The 22657-nt window shown below is 41.1% G+C and overlaps 1 protein-coding gene across 10 annotated transcripts in view; it reads left to right on the top strand.

Moving 5' to 3' along the window:
* PRPF40B (pre-mRNA processing factor 40 homolog B) overlaps positions 1-22657 on the top strand; it is a 303400-nt gene that overhangs the window by 111719 nt on the left and 169024 nt on the right. For all 10 annotated transcript variants that reach the window (XR_004538654.1, XM_033935778.1, XM_033935781.1 and 7 more), the window contains one exon: positions 8899-9032. Coding sequence is in view for 9 of the 10 variants with exons in the window: in XM_033935778.1 (XP_033791669.1) it covers positions 8899-9032 (134 nt within the window). In the remaining variant the exon portion in view is untranslated. The remainder of the gene's footprint in view (positions 1-8898; positions 9033-22657) is intronic.

Genomic DNA, 22657 nt, shown 5'->3' with positions numbered 1-22657 from the left:
AAGCCTCTCTTTTACAGAGTTCATCAGGAAAATGGGTCTGGCTCTTCCTATTCATATTGAATCTGAGCAGGAGCCTCGAGCGGAGCTGATGGAAGCATTGAACTATGTAAAATGACCCTAGGACTGTGTAAAGCTTCCTCTACACAACTTAAAGAAGCTGTCTTTAAAAATTGGGAAAATCCTCTCAGTCCCAGTAGCTCCTAGGAAATTAACATAAGAACATAACATAAGCAATGCCTCTGCTGGGTCAGACCTGAGGTCCATCGCGTCCAGCAGTCCGCTCACGCGGCGGCCCAACAGGTCCAGGACCTGTGTAGTAATCCTCTATCTATACCCCTCTATCCCCTTTTCCAGTAGGAAATTGTCCAATCCTTTCTTAAACCCCAGTACCGTACTCTGCCCTATTACGTCCTCTGGAAGCACATTCCAGGTGTCCACACTTTGGGTAAAAAAGAACTTCCTATTATTCGTTTTGAATTTGTCCCCTATCAGCTTTTCCGAGTGCCCTCTTGTTCTTTTATTTTTCGAAAGTTTGAAGAATCTTTCCCTCTCTACTCTCTCTATGCCCTTCATGATCTTGTAAGTCTCTATCATATCCCCTCTAAGTCTCCTCTTCTCCAGGGAAAAGAGACACAGTTTCTCCAATCTCTCAGCATAGGTTTTCCATACCCTTTATCAGACGTGTCGCTCTCCTCTGAACCCTCTCGAGCAACGCCATATCCTTCTTAAGGTACGGCGACCAATATTGCATACAGTACTCCAAATGCGGGCGCACCATCACCCGATACAATGGCAGGATAACTTCTTTCGTTCTGGCTGTAATACCCTTCTTGATTACTCCAAGCATTCTATTCGCTCTCTTAGCGGTCGCTTCACACTGTGCCGTCGGCTTCATTGTCATGTCCACCATTACCCCCAAGTCCCTTTCCTGGGTACTCTTATTTATTACTATCCGTCCCATCGTATAGTTGTACCTCGGGTTTCTTCTTCCCACATGTAATACTTTACATTTTTCAACATTGAACTTCATCTGCCATCTCGTCGCCCATTCTCCTAGTTTATTCAAGTCCCTTTGCAATTCTTCGCATTCCTCTTTAGTCCGAGCTCCATTAAATAGTTTGGTATTGTCCACAAATTTTATTATCTCACACTTCATCCCTGTTTCTAGATCATTAATGAAGATATTAAATAGACATACTATGCAGGCTCCAGTTTACACCTGCCTTCAACAAACTACAACACCAGTCCTTAGTTATAGAGACAAGCCTTGAAATGTGCTCATAGTTCACATGCTTATGTCCTTCTGAATGAGAAGGCAAGACCTTGGACAGATTTGGCAGATGGGTTTTTCAGTCATCCATACTCACCAACTGCATGCTAAATTGTAATTTCTGTATGACTTTTTACCTAAAGTCTTTAATTCAGCAACTGCCAAACTTCCAACAATATCTTCCTAGAGACCAACAGGAAGCTTTTCAACGCCTCACCAAAGACTTTAGAAACTGGAAAGTACATGGTGAGATCTGCCTTCAATGCTTTTGACTTCTCCTCTAGAACAGTGTTTTTCAACCTTTTTACACCCATGGACCAGCAGAAATAAAAGAATTATTTTGTGGACCGGCAAACTACTAGGACTAAAATTTAAAAACCCCGCTTACGCCCCATCTCCGCGAGCTCGGTCCCCGCAAACCATCTGATCCCATCTGCACAAGCCGCAGTTATGATTTTATATTGAACGTATTTTATTAAAGTATAAAAAGAAACAATATTCTGAACAATTGTGATTTTATAAATACAAATATACAGAGCATGGACCAACAAAACCCCTGTCTCCCCTCCCCTTCACATATATCCCCTCTACTATCAAGAAAACTGAACAAGCCAAGTTATTATAGAATGCTACATAAAAATATCATGCTAATAGATTACTGCAGTCCCCAGTTATGTCTCTGGCAAGATATATATTTTAAATCTGATATATTCTAATGACAAAATAGAAATAAAATTATTTTTTTCTACCTTTTGTTGTCTCTGGTTTCTGCTTTCATCTTCTTTTCACTCTTTTCCTTCCAGCGTCTGCCGTCTCTTCAATCCAGCATCTGCGTATTCCATCCAATGTCTGCCCTCTCCCCCTTCCATATGTATCTGACTTCTTTCTATGCCTCTCTCCCCTGTCCATCCAGCCTGTGCCTCCTCTCTCCTTTTTACATTATTCATTCCAGCTTCACTGCCTTCTTCATTTTTATCTCTCCTACACCAGATCTAGCATCTTTATCCCTCTCTCATTTCTCTGCTGACCCCTTTCCAGCATCAATGTCTCTCTACTTTCTCATTCCTCTCTCTCCCCTTTCCCTCATCTGATCTCTCCATTCCACCCTGACCCCCTTCCCCTCCTGTAATTTCCCTGCCAGCTGTTTCCTTCCTTTTTTCTTTCTCCCTTCCCTCCTTCCTTTTTTCTTTCTCCCTTCCCTCCTTCCTTTTTTCCTTCTCCCTTCCCTCCTTCCTTTTTTCCTTCTCCCTTCCCTCTATCCAACATTAACTCTCTTCCCATCCCTTTCCCTCCTCCCCTCCCAGCAGCATCTCTCCTTCTAACTCCCTCCAAGTTCAGTAACAGCTCTCCCTTTATCCAGCAGCTTCTCAGCCTCCTACAGTGGCTTCCTCTCCTTCCTGCAGCTCTCAATACTTGCCTGCAGGAAGTTGCCAGTAAATCACTGCCCTGGCAAGTAGGAGAGCTGGTGGGAGGGGAGACAGCCACTGTGAAGGCTCCTAGGATCTTGCTCGCACACGCTGACCATCTCCCTCCACCTGCACCTGTATCTGCAGCTCTCTCCGTTCTACTTGCAACTTCCACGCTGCCCTCTTCAGCAACTCGGCAGGGGCGGCGATCAAGACAGGCTGCCGACGTCGGGACCTTCACTCTTTGAGTCCTGCCTATTTTGTTTCAACTTCTGTTTCCTAACAGGCGAGACTCACAGAGGGAAGGCCCCGACGTCGGCAGCCTGTCTTGATCGCCTCAGGCTGGGAGGAACAGCAGTCGGCAGGAACCGCAGTCAGCAGGAAATTTAACTGTCGACTTGATCTCGCCGGCCCTGCGCAGAATGGCAGAAATTTTCTGCGGACTGGTACCGGTCTGCGGACCAGCGGTTGAAGAACAGTGCTCTAGAACATTGGCTGTTTCTATTTCTATGTGCAGGCAGACATGTCTCTGTGTTTCTGAATTAGAGCCCAGTGTCCAAACCCAATGTCCAAGACTGTCTATCAAACATCCCATGTACAGAAGATGCCTTTTTTGAGGGGATTGAATAGAGGAGGCTACTGAAAAGATAAAAATGCATACTGACTTATATGACAATATTATCTAAGACACAATCTGCTCCAACTACACACCATCCAACTACACAGCTGTCATGTAAATATTCTGCTCCATATCGATGGCAACCTTCCTATCATTCCAGGCATCATTTTTCTAGCCTGCCTACCCATCATGCCAGTCTACTCGTAGACGCCTTTGTCAGCAGAGATGGCAAACCTCTCTTTTCTTCAAAGTCTCAGCAGCCTTTTTGACCTGCACTTGGAGACCATAGCGAGCGTCTCTCTCTCCCATCAGAATTAACAGTAGGGGGTCAGATCTACCATTTTTATCTGCACTGGTCCCACATAACATCAGGCAGATAGGCCTTCAAGTAGTCTCCAAGGATATGCCCTCCACCTTCTGAAAATGCCTTCAGTCCACCCTCTTAAGAGAAGTTTACTTTCTAAAAGTCTCTGTTTTACCAAAAGCTCTCCACCCTTCTTCACCTCAGTACAACACAACCAGTTCTGTTACGCCCCCTATGGATTCTGTTTGAAAGGTGTTCAATCAATGTTCGCGAACTGAGACTTGCCCAAGGTCACAACGAGCAGCATGGGTTTGAACCCACAACCTCAAGGTACTGAGGCTGTAGTTTTAACCAAAATCAAGTGGTATTGAGGCAAAAAAAAAACAACAACTTTGAAAAAGATTGATAAAATCCAAAATGGCTACTGCCAGTAAATTCAGGCCACAAACGGCCCATAGACACAATTTGAAAAAAAAATTTAAAAATACCAAAATAGGGGTTTTGGAGGTAGGAGACCTGAACCCTATCCTCAGAAACTTTCCAAAACACTGTTTTCAGACCACCCCCGATTTTCCCATAGGATATAATGGAGGTGTACTCACGGTCACTGAAGTGCCATGCCGATCAGCTCCTTTCACTGCATTTAGGCGCCAGAAGTGCTCACTTGTGTCGGGAGGCTTGGATGCTATTTTGCTGGGTGGAAGTGCACCTTCAAGCTCTCTCTGCTGCGCACGTGGCTGGAGTGGAAAATGTGCAAGCGGACTTTCTCAGTTGCCAAGTACTGGACCTGGGAGAGTGGTCTCTCTCACAAACAGCATTCCATCTCATTGTGCGGTGCTGGGGCAGGCCACAGATGGACTTGATAGCTTCAGTAAAGAACTCAAAAGTCAAGCATTTCTTCAGTCGAAGGACAGAGCCAGGAAGCTTGGGGCTAGATGCATTGGTTCAGCCCTGGCCAACTCAAGAGCTCCATTATGACTTCCCACTTTGGCCCTTGGTGGGTCGAGTTATACACAGGATAGCATCTCATTTGGGATTGGTGATTCTCATTGCTCCAGACTGGCTTTGCTGTCAGTGGTATGCAGATCTAGTCCGTCTTAAGCCCAACAAGAAGCTCAAGCTCCCTCTTCATCATGACCTGCTCAGAGACCAGTTCCCATGGAGAACCCCCAGCACTTTGGTCTTACAGCTATTGCTGCCCGATTCAGAGAAAAAAAATTTGATTCGATTCACCCTGTTGAATCGATTTTTTGATTCGATTCACTGTTAATGACACAGCTTTTTAAGTTTAAACAAAGTACAACAATAAATTTCACAACAACAATAAATTTCACTACTTCAAAAAAATCATATTTTTCCATTAAAGCAGTTTTGGAGACATTTGCTTGAACAGTCTTTTTTCCCAGTCCATAAGCAAGCAATATGAAAAAGATTTCCTTAATTATCTACTCAAACATTTAAATGATTATACTGAAGCAGGGTGTCCTCAGCATGAGAGGTAAGCGAGGGGAGAAAATTCTCCAGCGCTTTACACAATAAGGCACAGGTTAATCACCCTCTGCCTGCAGTGCACACCATCATAGGACACCTCACGTGTGCTCAGATTAATCAATGTGATAAATTAAACAGTGATATACAATTGGTCAATCACACGAGTGCAAGATCAAACAGGTTGTTCCCACTCAGAGAACCTATTGACTTTTACTGCTTTTTTGTGTGAGTAGATAATTAAGCAAATTTCTGATAGCCTACAGAAATGATTCTCAGCTTCCCCAGCCCCCAAGACTCACCAGCCCCCCTGCTGATTCTCAGCTTCCATCCCCAGCCCCCCCTGCCGATTCCCAGCTTCCATCCCCAGCCCCCAAGACTCACCAACCCCCTGCCGATTCCCAGCTTCCATCCCCAGCCCCCAAGACTCACCAGCCCCCCTGCCGATTCTCTTATATCTTGCAGAGCAGAACCGAATTTGTCTTGTGTTTATGGGGAGTTCCTCATGCCCCCTTTTGTTCAGTATGCTTTGTTCCAGTGCGGATAGTTAGCTTTTGGACTTAACTGTAAGGGGCTCTGTCTCTCTCAGCTAGGTAAGAGGAGCTGATGAAGAAAATGTGTGGATTTCTGCAAGTCCTGGTTCATGGGCATGGATTGAACACTTTTTGTACAGAATTCATTGGGGACTACACTCAAATTTCAGTCTTACCAGCCCACAGAAGATACCTACGGTTTCACGTGGGACCTCGACACTTCCAATACAGAGTCAGAGTACTTTCATTCATCCTTGCCTTTGCTCCAAGAGTCTTCACCAAATGTCTAATAGTAGTGGCTGTATATTTGCGCAATTATGGGTTTCATGTCTACCCATACTTAGATAACTGGTTAGTCAAAGCTTCCTCACGGACTCTGGCTCACCAGGCTATCACTTCTACAATTTGCCTCCTGGGATTCTTAGCCAGCTATCCAAAATCACAAAATGACTCTGACTCAGAAATTAGAGTTCCTAGGAGCCCTTCTAGACATGACTCAGACTCGTGCTTTCTCACTTCAACAGAGGCTCGACAATCTCCTGCACCTCTGCCAGACAGTCTCATTGCAAACATATCTCAGGGCAAGACATGTTATGCCTTCTAAGTCATATGTAGTCCACCGTATACATAATTCCGTTTGCATGCCTTCATCTCAGAGTGCCATAGTGAACTCTATCCTCCCAATTAATTCAGGTTATAGACCCCCCCCCCTCTCTGCATGCCTTCGTGTCACCCCAGAATTTCAGAAGCCACTTCAGTTGTGGCTCAACATATCCAGTTGTTTGCTCCATAACTACATGGACAGATTTCATACCCCTTCAGCCCTTTCTTCCCACCTTTGGAGGAGACACAGGAATAACTGCCATTACTCATACTGTTAATACAACTGAACAGAAAAAGGAAATCAAGTGGACCATTGCTTTGCCATTTGAAATACTTTTGATCTCAAGCTGCATGGTATCCTTGAAGGGTGAAGCATGCAGGACTTTATTTTTCTGTCTGTTTGACGGACATAACTCAAAGTTCTGGACTGGACTGGACACCAATCTTCAAAAAAGGATCGAGAGGCGACCCAGGGAACTATAGACCGGTGAGCTTGACCTCAGTTCCCGGGAAGATGGTCGAATCACTGATCAGGGAAGGTGTCAATGAGCATATAGAAAAAAATAAACTGATGAGAACAAGCCAGCATGGTTTCTATAAAGGACGATCGTGCCAAACGAATCTACTACATTTCTTTGAGGGGATAAGCAAACATTTGGACCAAGGTAACCCCATTGACATAGTTTATCTGGATTTCCAAAAAGCCTTCGACAAGGTACCCCATGAGCGCCTGCTGAAGAAACTGGAACCACGGGGTGGAAGGGGACGTCCACAGATGGATCCAAAATTGGCTGGCGGATAGGAAGCAGAGGGTAGTAGTAAAAGGACACTACTCTGACTGGAAAGGGGTCACGAGTGGTGTCCCGCAGGGGTCAGTGCTGGGACCGCTGCTGTTCAATATATTCATTAATGATCTGGAAACGGGCACGAAGTGCGAAGTTATTAAGTTCGCGGATGATACAAAACTCTCCAACAGGGTCAAAACTGTTGAGGAATGCAAAGAACTGCAGAGCGACCTGAACAAACTGTGTGATTGGGCAAAAAGATGGCAGATGAGCTTTAATGTGGAGAAATGTAAGGTCTTGCACATGGGGAAAGGGAACCCCATGTACAGCTATACGATGGGAGGGAGGGTGATGGGGAAAGGCACCCTGGAAAAAGACCTGGGGGTTTTGGTGGATACAACAATGAAGCCAGCGGCGCAATGTGCAGCGGCCTCAAAGAAAGCGATCAGAATGCTGGGCATTATCAAAAAAGGTATCACTACCAGAACGAAGGAGGTTATCCTGCCATTGTATCGAGCAATGGTGCGACCACATCTGGAATACTGTGTCCAATACTGGTCACCGTACCTTAAAAAAGACATGGCGATACTTGAGAGGGTTCAAAGGAGAGCAACTAGGATGATAAAAGGAATGGAGAACCTTTCATATGCCGAAAGGTTAGACAAACTGGGGCTCTTTACCCTGGAAAAGCGGAGACTGAGAGGAGACATGATACAGACATATAAAATCATGAAAGGCATAGAGAGGGTGGAGAGGGACAGATTCTTCAGACTAGCGGGGACAACAAAAACAAGAGGTCACTCAGAAAAACTGAGAGGGGACAGATTCAAAACGAATGCAAGGAAGTTTTTCTTCACTCAGAGGGTGGTGGACACCTGGAACACGCTTCCAAAGGAGGTAATAGGACAGAGTACAATACTGGGTTTTAAAAAGGGACTGGATGACTTCCTGGAAGCGAAGGGGATTGCAGGGTATAGATACAAGGTTACTCTACAGGACAAAATCAAAAAGTGTATGTGAGTTTTAGGGTAGGAGCACTATCAGGTCCTGGACCTGAGGGGCCGCCACGTGAGCGGACTGCCGGGCACGATGGGCTTCCGGTCTGACCCGACAGAGGCAAGTCTTATGTTCTTATGGTCTGGAGGGACTAAAGGAAAGAATATGAGCAGGTAAGACCTAATTATTTTATTCCTTCCCTTTTGTTTCAGTTATGTCTTTCTTTTTTTGTGTGTGTGTGTGTGTGTGTGGGGGAGGGTTATTTGTCTCTTTTGAAGTCTCTGCCTAATCTTCTTAAATTGTAAATCACCATGATATCATCTGGTGATATGACTGTATAACAAATGTGGAAATAAAAATAAACTACTTAGTAATTCTTGTACTGTCTTGGAGTCTACAGGATTAGTAGCACAGTTATACTGTAAAGGAAAAGAGAAAGTAAAATTTGTGAATAAAGAATGTAATTATTAGAATCCAGTACAAAACATTTACAGAGGAGAAATAAAAAGAATATAATTTTAACTCCCTCCTCCCAATAAAAATCCATGTCCTAACCCTCTCTTCGTTTCCTGGGGCTGTGATCAACCTGGGGAGTGAAAGACCTGATGCAGGGATCAAACAAGAGGTCTTCTACATGGTATCACACAAGCTTGCCACCTGAACCATTGTCCAGCCCAGAAAGGGGACAGGGATTGAGACTTGTACACCGCCCTTTTATAGTTTATATAAAGTTTGTTTTAATTTGTATGGTCACCTTAGAACTAGGATTCTTTATTCAAAGTCAGTAAAGGTACTGGGAATCTAAACTCCAAATTAGAGAGTATTTTACCGTCTGAAAGTCAGGTTTTAAAAAAGGTGCTGCCATGTTTGTGTCTCTCTTTGACTGTGTTGTAGATATGGATAAAGAAGATGCCCTTATCTGCTTTGAAGAACATATTCGTGTCCTTGAGAAGGAGGAAGAGGAGGAGAAGGAAAAAACAAGAGTTCGAGAAAAACGTCAAGAGCGCAAAAATAGAGAGGCATTCCAGGTAGGCACTGTAGGAGAGATAGCACTAGAGTAGATATAGCTCCCAACATAATATTCATAGTCATTGCAACCTTCTGGAAAAAAGTGATGGTGAATATGATTGATACCTGTTATTCTTTATGACTGATAAGTCACTGTCTTGTCTTGCCTTCCCAAACCTCAGCTATGAAATCTAACCCTATCCAGTGCCCATGTTCTACTGAATCTTTATTACTTTGTTTTCTTCTTGGGACTAGTTGTGTCATGTGTGTCTTCTTCTACTTCTGGGAATTAGTTGCTCTTCCTCTATCTACCTACCACTGGGAATTGATTTGGTGACATGTGCTACCTCTGTCCCTCACTAGTATTCAGCTATGCTGTCTGGCTTTGATGATAAGCTTTGCATTAGAACAGATCTGTCTAATTGCTAGCAACATTGATCTGGTTCTCAGGACATACTGTAGTTTTTGCAAGGAGAAGCCAGTAGAGGGAAGCACATACTGTATAATACTGTAACCAGATAGAAATCAACCCCCATCCTTCAAAATTTACACTGCAACATTCTTCCTTATAAATGTCTAGCTGTAACTTTCTTTAGTCTGTGAGCCAGATTTAAGTTTTGGGCAAAAGTAAAGCAATAAAAAACCCCAAAAACAAAATGTTACCAGCAAGTCAATTTGGTTGCACCAATTTGTAGTATCTTTTGCCCATTATCTTCCAGCTTTAGAAAGAAATTCCAAGGAGAAATCATGTTAACTATAAAGTGCTGTGATTCTTTTTCCCAATACTACAATTCAGTTGTTTTGTGAAAAAGTTTTGCTGTACTTTTTGCAGACCTCTTCACTGGTATGATTTTCTGTCAGGAGACTGTGTCAAACTCTTTATTCTTCAGACATGTTCTGTTCCTAGCAAGAAGCTGGGGTCTGATATCCACTTTCTCCAAGGATAAGCAGACTGATGTCATCCAACTGCAAAGATGTGGACAGCATTCCTAGAAAGCTATAGAAAATACTAGTAAACCTTTCTTAGGATTTTCCACTGCTTCCATGCAGGGATACCCCTTTCCTATCTTATCTGCAGATGATTCAAATACTTTTTTCCTCTGAGAAAAAATGTTTGTTTTCTAGCTGTTGAGCCATCCACATCCTTTCTCCACATAGCCATTTTTTAGATAGCTCTCTTCAAAATTTTCTAAGTGGTATTCTTTTTTCACTATCAGTCAGTTTGACAGTTTTTTTATTGCTTTGGTGAAACCTTTTATAAGAGCCTTGATCAGTTTTTCCAATACGTATGCTGCTATCACAAGATGTCAATCACAGATCATCAAATTGATGGCATATGCTATTTAGGCTTAAAGCATGACGTCCCTGGCTGTGGCATCTTCTCAAGAATATTCTCTGTATCTATACAATAAAGATAGATGTGATTAGACTGGACCTCTTTTTGTTGTTTGCATTTGCTTTAGAGGCAAGTATTCCCTCCTTTCTTTCTTGGATACTGAAAATAAATAAATCACATTCTAAAGATGGTAGAACCTTGGACGTGTTTGGGAAGAGAGTTCAACGAGCTATCATTGACACCGAAGATTTAATTATCAGTATCAGGACCCAAGAGTTGTGCTAACAGTCCTAACAGTGAAAGTACAGTTGTCTTCTCCACAGTCCAGATCTTAGAGAAGGCCTAGAAGCAGAGAGCCCTTTCATTCTTCTCACAACTCTAAAATCCCTCCTGTATTTCTAGACTGTTTTCATTTTACTGCAAGGCTGTTTGTAGCAATTTTTTCAGGTGCAATATATCTGTGCCCCAGAAACCTTACAATCTAAGTGGGATACCTGGAAGCAGTGATTTTCCAAAGATCACATGGAATGACATTGGAAGAAATAGAATTTGATCTGACTTTCCCTAGTTTGGAGCCCTTGCTCTAACCATGAGGCCACTGCTTCCCCAAGTTTTCTCAGGTTCAGGTCTGAGGAGAGCCAACCCTGAACTTTATGTAAAAACATCAATATCCCAGCATCAGTCCCTTTTGATGCCAGAATCTGAGAGCATGGAGCTCATAGGTGCTTTAGAAGATGAGATCTGACTCCCATGTTGAGACTCAATTGTGATAGCCTCCAGGGGTCCATACCATTGGCATCCCATTGGCAACATAGAAATATTTCTTCTTTTGCTGATTTTTCTTTTGTTTTGGCCTCTTAGCATGCTCTCAAAAATTTAAAATGATAGATAGATCTGTGATGCTGATAGAATTAGTCAGTGAGATCTGGGCTGCTAGACCAAAGCACAGAGGCTCTCCTCTTACTCAGCAACAATTGGTTCCCAGGCTATGGTTCAGGATTTAGCATACTCTCTAGCTTCAGCTCTAGCTTATATTTCCATGTCTAAGGAGTCCTGGATTTCTGACTATAGGTCCAGTGAGACTTTTTGCAAAGATAAGGATTCTGCAAACTTCCCTTCTGAAACTTCTCCACAGACAAGAATTCCACAAAATTGATCCAGCAACCCCACAAATTGACCCCTTCCCCAAAGATCACAGCAGTTCCTCTTCTAGTATTGTCTGCTGCGTGGGATTCCTGGTGTATGGCATATCAAGGGGGGAGGTGGTCCGCCCTGGGTTCAAATCCTAAGGGGATGCACAGCTGGCACAGAGACCCCCCCCCCACCTGACCTTACTTGCAGCAGAATCAATAAACTGTAAATGCAGCTATCACAGGACTTTCCTGCGTCTTCGCACAACTGCCAGTCTACCACCTCTGATGTCACTGCAGGGAGGTGCAGAAAGGTCCTGCGATGACTACATTTAAGTTTACACCTGCTACTGCAAATACGAGAAAGCAGCAGCAGCAGCAGTGGGGAGGTAAGGGGGTAGGATACGCAATGAAATTGGGGTAGAGGGAAAGAGAAGGGGGCAGGATATTATGGAATTGTGGTAGAGAGAGAAGGGGGTAGGATACTCAGTGGAATTGGGGTGGAGAGAAAGAGAAGGGGACAGGATACACTATGGAATTGAGATGGAGGGAGAGAGAGAGAAGGGGCTGATGCTGATGGAAGTGGGGAGTGGGGAGCAGATGCTGGATCGAAGTGGGGAGGGGAGGAAGAGAGGAGAGAAAATGCTGGATGAAAATGGAGAGGGGAGAAGATGCTGGATGAAAATGGAGAGGGGAGAAGATGCTGGATGGAAATGGAGAGAGAGGGGGCAGATGTTGGATGGAAGTGGGAAGCGGAGATAGGGGAGGAGATGTTGGATGGAAGTGGGAAGGAGAGAGAGGGGAACAGATGCTGAATGGAGGAGGAGAGAGAGGGGATCAGACACTGGATGGAAGTGGAGAGGGAGGGTACAGACGCTGGCATGAAGTGGTGAGGAGAAAGAGAGGGGAGCAGACGCTGAATGAACATGGAGAGGAGAGGGGTGCAGACGCTGGATGGAAGTGGAAAGGAAACAGAGAGCCCATACTGGATGGAAGGAGGAAATAAGTCTAGGCCCCTTCATTTTATTTTGGAAAGTTCTGAATAATAATAATAATAATTTATTTTCTTCTACACCGCCCAACCAGTAGTTCTGGGTGGTTCACAACAGGAGAATACTGATACATTTAGCACATGGTACAGTTTCATAGAACACACTATCTACGTACAATCTAAAATTATATAATAAAAGTAATACAATTGGAAACTAAGCCATTCTAGATTACATTCTTCTTTTATATTTATGTACTATACTTACATTATTGTAAACCGAGTCGAGCACCTTTTTGGCTGAAGACCTGGTCTATAAAATTAAGTTTTAGTTTTGTTTTAGTTTAAATAAACAAAAAAGGGCACACGCCGGATGGAGGGAAGAGGATAGAGTTAGTGGAGAGGTGAGGGAAAGAAGAGGCAAGCTGTAGGTAGAGGGAAATTGAGGACTAGATATTAAGAAAGAATTTAATCTAAACAGAGGCAGAAATTAAATTGAGAAAGAAGACCTGGGAAAAAAAGGAAAAGGAGAGCGAGAGAGATGCTGGCCCATGGTGGGGGGGGAGGAGGGAAGGGAAGGAGAGGAAAGAGATGCTAGTGCATTGGGGAGGGAGGAGGAGACAGAGATACCAGATTTGGGAGGAGGAAAGGGGAAAGACGACAGATACCAGATCTGAGAGAAGAAAAGGAAAAGAGAAAGATGCTACAAACCATGGGAGGGGAGCCGGGGAAGAGATGCCAGATAATAGAGGGAGGAAGATGGATGCCAGACCAATTGGGGGGGGAAGAGATAGAAGAGGGAAGCTAACAGTTTCTGGAAGGGGCATAGAAAGAAAGCAGATGCCATAGAGAAGAGAGAGAGAGAGCAGACAATAGATGGAAGGTAGAAAATGAAAAGATGAGGAAAGCAGAAACCAGAGATTGACAAAGATAGAAAATTTTACATTTCATTCATTCATTCATTCATTCATGTATTTAATTTGCTTTAGGATAAAGTAGTATTGTAGCTGTGTTGATAAAATATTTATAAATAGAAAATGGAAATAGGATGAACGTTTTATTGGACTAATTTTAATACATTTTTGACAAACTTTCAGAGACCAAATCCCCTTTCCTCAAGTCAGAACAGGATATTGTAGCAACAGTAAACTTTACTGAACTGAGGAAAGAGGTTTTGACCTCTGAAAGCTAATTGAAAAATGTATTAGTCTAATAAAATGGTATTATCTTAGTTTTCATTTTTTGTTTTATTTTTATTTGTTAATTGGTAAAGTGATGATTGTATTTCTCTTTTTTCAAATTTACATCTGCTATCTTTATATTTTGTACAATATTAGGGGACATGCATCATCGTTTCTGAAGTGTTGCATTGTATGCCGAGTTCAGCTTCTTGGTGGTTCAGTTTAACTTTTGTCTACATATTACTATTTTTAGTTTGTGATTACTTATTCCATACTGGGCGAGGGTGTTTCTGGTTTTCTGTTAGCATTGACTGTTCAGGATCAATCTGTAATAATCTGGCATGTTTAGTTTTACATTGGGTGTATTGATGTTCTAGTGCTCGCTGCAGTGTGTAAAATGTTGCCTGTTCCTAGCTATACTTTTGTTGAGCGATTTGTGGATTATTACTAAAAATCATGTTTTTTTTTGTATAGAGGAGGAGTGTTAAAAATGATCAGCCCTGGGTATCACATATGCTAGGTACGCCACTGTTTCTGGCAGACTTCAGACCATAGAGTAGCAATTTTGAGGGATTGCTGGAGCAATTTTGTGGAATTCTTTGCTAGTTGAATTACTGGATTTTGTAATACTGTTATTTTTGAACTCAGACAGGCAATTTGTCTTTTTTTTTTTTTTTTTACATCACTCTGACCTCTAATGCAGGCATTCACTGAAACATAGGTTATTTTGGGTCCAATTAAATCTGCTTCCTCTCACACTTAGCTTCGTCTGTTTGTTCCATCTGTTGCCTACTATACTGTTCTTGTCCTCTAGACACCAAAGTAACCAATAAAGTGGCTTTCCCAATAAACAAAAAGTCTGCATAATTTGCTATATTTTAATATATTGGAAATGGTGTCTAATCATTTTAAGATAATTATATATTACTTAGATAACAAATTATATTATGGAAGTTAAACTTTTTTCACTAAATGTTAATGGCCTTAATCATCAAATAAAAAAGAAAAAAATGCTTTTTTTTTTTTTTTGAAGCAGCAAAATGCGGATATATATATTTCATACAGGAAACCCACTTATCAATGGTAGAATCACAAAAATTGGAAGGGGGTTGGATAAAACAAAGTTTTTTTGCACTTGCTATTGGTAAAAAAAAGCTGGGGTTGCCATATTAATAAATAAAAAGAATACTGCTAATTATCAATTGATAAATTCTGATCCCTTAGGAAGATGGGTACATGTAAGAATGAGCATGGGAAATAATACCCTGGATTTGGTGAATGTATATGCCCCAAATACTAATCAATGTGAATTTTTTTAAAAATTACAATTATTACTCCCACTGGCTGCTTCTAATTTAGTAGTGGCTGGAGATTTCAATGCTGTTATAGATCCATTTATGGATAAAAAAACCAAGTAAAATTATGAAGTCTTTAGGGTTAGATAATTTGGTACAATCTTGTGATTTGAAAGATATATGGCGGATACTTCATTTTGATGAACGGGAATTATTTTTTGTTCACAAGTTCATAAATCTTTTTCAAGAATAGATTATATTTTTGTTTCGAATCAATTAGTACAAGTGACAAAAGCATCCATAGATCCAATCATATTGTCTGATCATGGAGGAGTGTGGATAGAGTTTAAGATTGAGGAGCATGAATATAATAGGTCTGTTTGGAGATTCGATAATACACTGATTGCGGATTCAAAATTCCATGAAGAATTTAATTTATAGATGATTGAATTTTTTCAATTTAATACCTTGGAAGAAATTAGCATAGAAACATAATGGGATGCTTTTAAGGCTACCATGAGAGGTAATATTATCTCATATTCGGCATATGTTAGGAAACAGCTTAAACAATAATTTTCTGATTTAGAGAAAGAAATTAAACATTTGGAAACTAAATTAGTTGATAAATGGGAACAAAATACCCTACAGACTTTATTTAAGGCTAAAGGTAAATATAATGAGATTTCATCAAAATTTGCAAGGAATGATTTGTTTTCCAAAAAAACTTTGTATTATGGAAGTTCAAATAAGGCGGGAAGATTATTGGCAAATTATCTTAAAGCAAAGAAAAGGAGGACAAAAATTATTGCAATTAAGGACAATAAAGGTGTCACACATACGCAAACTGGTAATATTTTAAGTCAATTTCAAAATTTTTATAAAGACTTATATTCTTCTGAGCCTTATGAGGATAGGAAAAAAGATGGTTTAGAATTTTTGAATCTAATTATTGGACCGAAGGTTCCTGATCATATAAAAAGAAGTTTGGATGAACCTATATCACTAAAAGAATTAGAATCAGCGTTGAAATCTCTTAGAGTTGGATCCGCTCTAGGTGGTGATGGGTATGCAGTAGAGTTTTATAAATCATTTCAAATTACCCTGTTACCTCATTTATTAAATTTATATCAGTACCAACTAACTAAAGGTTGCATTACAGGTACTATGGCAGAATCATTAACAATTGTTTTGCCAAAGCAAAACAGAGATCCCACTTTGGTTTCAAACTACAGGCCTATTTCGTTAATCAATGTTGATGGAAAACTTTTGGCTAAGACATTGGCTTTACGCTTCGCTAAAGCTCTCCCTTTTATTATTGATATGCACCAAACAGGATTCGTTGCTAAGAGACACTCCTCTAATAATACCAGACTGGCTTTTCATATGTTAAATTTAACAAAAGCCTTAAATGATCCAGCTTTCTCTGTTTCTCTAGATGCGGAGAAAGCCTTTGATCAGGTTGAGTGGACCTTTATGTATCAAGCATTAAATTGGTTTGGTATAGGTTCTGGATTTATACAAATGATTCAGACGTTGTACAGCTCTCCTACTGCAAGATTGTATATTAATAATAATGTATCAGAGAAATTTAATTTGCAGAGGGGGGTTAGACAAGGCTGTCCATTATCTCCTTTGCCTTTTGATATTGTTTTAGAACCTTTGTTATTAGCTATTCAACAAGCAAAGGGGATACAGGGTATTCCTTGTACAGATCGGGAATATAAAGTCTCTGCATATGCAGATGATATTCTGCTCTATTTGAGAAATCCAGAAACTTCCATTCCATGTTTGCTGGAATTGATTGAGAAATTTGGAAAATTTTCAGGATATAAGATAAATTGGAATAAGTCAGAAATTCTTCCGCTTAATGTGCTTTGTACTAAAGGTCTATTTGAAACATTTTCATTTATTTGGAAAGAAGACGGATTAAAGTATTTAGGTATTAAGATTAAAAATACACTGGAAGACAATAAAAGAGAATGAAAAACTTTTATTAAAAAAGTAACAGAAATGTGTAAGCAATAGAATCCTTTACATCTTTCTTGGTGGGGGAGAATTCAAACTATTAAAATGATGGTTTTGCCTGTGGTTTGTTATCAAATGAGTATGATACCAATTTTTTTCCAAGGGTCCTTTTATAAAAAGTTAAATGGTACCCTTACAAAATTTATTTGGCAGGGTAAAATGCCTAGACTTGCTTTAGTATCTTTACAAAAACCAATTGCGGAGGGTGGGGTAAATTTTCCAAATTTTTATAGGTATCATCAAGCCTATATTTTACGCCAGGGTATGTATTGGGTCCTCCCAGAGCTCATGGAAAATGTCCCAGATTGGTTGTATTTGGAATGGCGACTCACGTTCCCTTTACATTTATGTCATGTTCTCAGTATCAAGATGCCTAGGAAATATAAAGAAAACAGAATATTAATGGATACATGGAAAACATTGCGTTATGTCAATAATTTAACACCTAATCCATTACATAAATCTACAAATCAGTCTTTATGGGTAAACTCCAAGATTCAAATTGGCGGATTTAAAATCATTTGGAAGCATTGGATTATTGCAGGTATATGGACTTTAGATGATGTTATTTCAAATGGTAAACTGCTGGATTTTTCACAGTTGCAACATAAATTTGGTCTTAATAAATCACAAAGCTTTAAATGGTTGCAGCTGAAGCAGGCTATTCAGGAGGGGTTCCCTGAATGGAAAATTCTTAATAATCAGTATAGTCTGGAATTCTTATGCTTTCAGGCGGATTTCTTGGGACACCAAGCCGCACAGTGGTATAAATTGATATCTGGATATATGAATAAAAAACCAAGGACTGGTCTTAGAGACATTTGGAGCATTGAGATTAAGCATCAAATTTCTGCGTCTCAATGGCCACGAATTTGGTCTTGGAGAATGAGATGTACAGTGTCTGCATCTATGAGACAAACTTGGTTCTTTTTGTTACATAGAGCTTTTTGGACCCCTGTTAGATTACAAAAGTTAGATAGCTCTAGGTCTAATAGATGCTGGCATTGTAATCTGAAAGCAGGGACTTTGGATCATTTAATATTTTATTGTCCCTGTATCATGGTTTTTTGGAAATCAATTTGGTCTCAAATTAATTGTTTACTAGAAAACCATGTTGCTTTATCATATGATACAATTCTGTTTGGGATGTCAATGAGAGCAAAAATTCAAATTTCATCAAATAATAACAAGCTTTTGTTAATTATGACAGGAGTCGCCATGCAACATATTACCAACAATTGGAAAAATTACAATAGGCTTAGCTACACATTTTGGTGGAATTCACTATGTCATATTTATAAAATGGAAAGATCAATTGCCATACAAAAAGGGAATTATAATAATTTTAAAATGATTGGGGGGCCATTAACAAATTATTGCAATGAATAGACATCATTTTCCTAATGAAAGTACATTTACATATGGGGGGAGGGTAAATAGTTCTTTTAAAGGTCTGATTAATAAATTGAAATATAATATATAAATGATATTTTGAATTAAATTACTTGTGGAAAGTGTGATTGGGGGGAATAAATTCATGTATGTAAAATCATAATTGTATGAATATCAAGTGATATGTAACAGTTAATATGATGTAGTATTGTGCACTTGTTGTAAGATGGAAAAATGAATAAAGAATTAAAAAAAAAAAAACATTTGCTACATCAGACAGAGTCTGTTAGTGCTAAGACTTCCATTTCTTCACTGACGGATTTGAATGAGACATTGAGGGTGTATAGTAAATCCTTGTATTGTTGGTAATAAATCTAGAGAGATCTTAAGAATTTCAATCATATATCTTTTAATCAATTCCAATGATGTCACATCCTGGATCTTTGGCAGGCCAAGATTCTATGATGAAGACGTCTAGCAAAATTCTTCAAGAATTCAGTCCTTCTATTAGATATAGTCTTATCCTTAATCAAATTGTTAACAATCTTAATTTTCTTCAATTCTTTCTCAAGAGTATCAATTCTCCCATGTTGTGTCTCCAGTTGTTGCTTAGTAAGCTAAGTCGTATTTTGTAATTCATTAGCTAAAGTCTTAAGGTAAGAAGAGCATGTAGCATTGCAACGATAGAAGTATCAAGTCTTACTAAAATGTTCCACAGAGAATCCAAAGTGATGACCAGAAGTTTTATCAAGGAAAAGAATAATCCAAAGATGTTAACCTGGGCAAAGCTGTTCCTTAAGCCACTTGGGCTTCTCTAGGTTGGGATTGGGAAACTGGCTCCCCACTTCCAGTAATTTGCTGTATTACAAAAGAATTCAGCATCTGCTGAGGAAAAGATAATGCCGAGCTAGTACGGAGATGAGCTGGAGTTTTCCCCCTCCTTTTCAGAGCCATATTGAATATTAAGAAACAAATTCTGGAGGAATTCTAAAGACACTAGAACACTCGTGATTGGAGTGCCACCATCTTGGTTCCACCCCAAATCCCAGGCAGGAGACAGTTGGTCCCAGCCAGGACCAAGAAGTTCAAATCTCATTCCTTGGCATTTTTGGGATGAGAGGTGCAGATCTTGGACCTTTTCAGAAAAAGATATTTTCAAAATTCCATGCTAGGTAATTTTATAAGAATGCAATTATTATATGGGATAAAGTATTTTCAATATGATATCTAAATCCAAGTCTTGACATTTTCAGAAGTGTGCTCAAAAATCAGGTAGAGAAAATAGCCATTTTCAAAACAGCAAAACATCTGCCTTTTTTCAAAAATGATTATGTCTGTGTTTTTGCCACTAGTGCCCTTTGACCATTTCTGAAAAAAAAAAACACCAAACATATCCAAATGAAAAACGCACAGGACAAGCCATTGGAATGTAGGAGGGTTCAGTATTTGTAGTAGACTGGCTAAATACTAGTGCTGCCCGATTCAGGAAAAAAATTTTGATTCGATTCAGCCTATTGAATTGATTTTTTGATTCGATTCAATTTTCTTGCCCAATTGGGTGTGTTTTTTCAAACATCCTGGTGGGTTTATTTTATAACCTCTTCATCCCTTTTATAGCCTCTTCACCCCCTTTGCCCTCTCCTACCCACACTGGCGCTGTGATGTAAACAAAATAAACAAAAAAGGCTTTTCCTCTCTCTGTTAAATCCTAGCTCACATTTGTGGTCTAACACCAGCTATTGCAGGATACACGTTTCAAATCTGACATATTGTAATCACAAAACAGAAAATAAAATTAGTTTTTCTACCTTTTGTTGTTGTTATTCAAATCTTGTTGGTCCCAGGCTCTGGTTGTCTTCTGATAAATTGCTTGCCAGGTTCTCCTTCTTTTTTTTTTCCATGCTAACCATCCATCTTCCATCTCTGTCCTCCCCTTCCGTTTCCCTTCCCTCCCCCAGAGGAATGGCATCTTTCCTTTTTTTTTGTCTCCATCCACAGATCCACCTTTTCTCAACTACCCTTTCATCCAGCATCTCTCCCTCCTTCCCCACCACCCCAGGGTCCACCACATCTCCCTTTCTTTTTCCAACTACCCTCCTATCCAGTTTCTCTATCCCCCCTCCACACCATCCCTTGTGTCCAACTTCTCTCCCTTTCTGTTCCTTCCCTCCCTAAATCCCATTGTCCACCATCTCTCTCCCTCTCCTCTGTTTTTAGACCCATTATTTCTTCTCCCCAAAGTCCGGCATAAGTACGTCTCTTTGAACCCCCCTTCCCTCCGTGTACTTCTACACCAGGGCCCCCCTCCCCTGAAGGTCTGTCCCCCATGAAGGTCTGCGCCACCACCCCTAAAGGTGGTGCGCCACCACCCCTGTTCCACCACCCCTGAAAGCCTGTTCCCTCCCCCCCTTGAAGGCCTGCGCCACCATCCCTGAAGGCCTGTGCCACCCACCCCTGAAGGCCTGCCTGTCCCTCCTGAAGGCATGTACCAGCACCCCCGAATGACTGCACCCCCCCCCCCCCCGGAAGGCCTGCGTGTTCCCCCTGACCTCCCGCGCATCCATTTACCTCATTTCAGCAGCCTGCAGAGAGGATCGCTTGTGCTAACGATTTATGCAAGCTGCTATAGGCCTTGGGAGCTGTCTTCCCTCTGCCGTGGTCCCGCCCCGCCAGGATCGCGGCAGAGGAAACAGCTCCGAAGGCCTATAGCAGCTTGCAGAGATCGCTAGCACAAGCGATCCTCCCTGCAGGCTGCTGAAATGAGGTAAATGGTTGCACGGGAGGCCAGGGGGGAAGCCGGACGCCAGTACTTCCTGACTGACCCTCCTCCCTCGCCCTCTAAAGCAGGAGCGGCAGCGGCCGGCCAGCAAGAGGCAGCACTGCCTCTCCTGCTTTAGGGGGTGAAGGGGGAGGGTCAGTCACCGAATTGGGAGGCCAATTTTTTTTTGTTTTGAATCGATTCACCCGAAGTGAATCGGTGAATCGATTTGAATCGGGCAACAGTACTACACAGACATTCCAGCAGAGCAATGGGACTCCTTAGTGGACACTGCAGTGAACCTCACATAAAAAGTTCCAGGTATACATAACCCCATTATGGTGTATGGTGAACCCTCCATAATCCACCCAAAACCTACTGGACCCAACTATATACCACAGCAATAGCCGTTATGTCACCAATATGTCAGTACAGTAGGTTTTGAGTGGGTTTTGGTATTCTCACACTTTCCACCACACGTATAGTAGTTAGAGTGGGATGGGGCCTGGGGCCCCTTCTCTGGCATTCACTGCACTGGCCATCAGGCTACTCCAGAGACCTGCTTGCTGCTCTACTAGGACTGCCCATACCATCTGAATCTATTCAGGCAGGTATGTACTGTTTCATTCACATCTTTGAGGGGGGAGGGGGTCAGTGATCACTGGGGGAGTGTGGAGAGATCATGTTTACATCCCTCCAGTGGTCATCTGATCAGCTTGGACACCTTTTTGTCACTTATTCTTTATTAAAATAGGTCTAGCCCCAAATGTCCAAATTGTGCCTTGGACGTATTCTTAAATGTTTGAATATGGCAGAAAAATGTCCAAGTCATAAGTCCACCCTAATCCCCCCAACACCACACTTCTAACACATCCTCCTGAGATTTAGATAAACAGCTTAGAAATCTGTCTAGAGAATAGGTTTCAAAAATACTGAATTGGAAGGGTTTGAGGAGAAAAACGTCCATCTGCTCCTTTATGCCATTTTTTGGATGTTTTTCTCTTTTGAAAATGAGTACCAGAGGCAACATGGGCACCTATGTGCTTTTATAGAATAGATTTCTCCATATTTGCCTATTTTATGAAAATGCAATCATTGCAACTCCTCCCCTGTACAGCCCAAACTACTTCCTCCAGGAATGCCTATGTATGGCATATATTTTACATCTAGCTGTATTTACTTATAAAATTGCAAGACTGAATATTTTTTTTATGAGCCATTTTATACATGTAAAGCATTCATTACATATGGAAAATGCTTTATAAAATTATCCCCATGGTGTCTTATCAGAGCTTTATGCTTCTCTCAGGTCTTCCACTCAACCATCTCTCTTCTCCCAATCTGCAAAATTCTGCTGCGCGATTTATATTCTGTCAGAACTGCCATACACACATCACTCCTCTTCTCAAGTTACTTCACTGGCTCCCCATCCATTTCTGAATACAATTCAAACTCCTCTTACTGACCTGCAAGTGCACTTACTCCGTAGTCCCTCAATATTTTTCCTCACTTACCTCCTCCTATGCTCTCACGTGAACTC

The sequence above is a fragment of the Geotrypetes seraphini genome, chromosome 3 (genome assembly GCF_902459505.1).
Source record: "Geotrypetes seraphini chromosome 3, aGeoSer1.1, whole genome shotgun sequence".
Classification (NCBI taxonomy): Eukaryota; Metazoa; Chordata; class Amphibia; order Gymnophiona; family Dermophiidae; genus Geotrypetes; species Geotrypetes seraphini.
The sequence above is the reverse complement of the archived record's forward strand: the minus strand, read 5'-3'. Positions and strand labels throughout refer to the sequence as shown.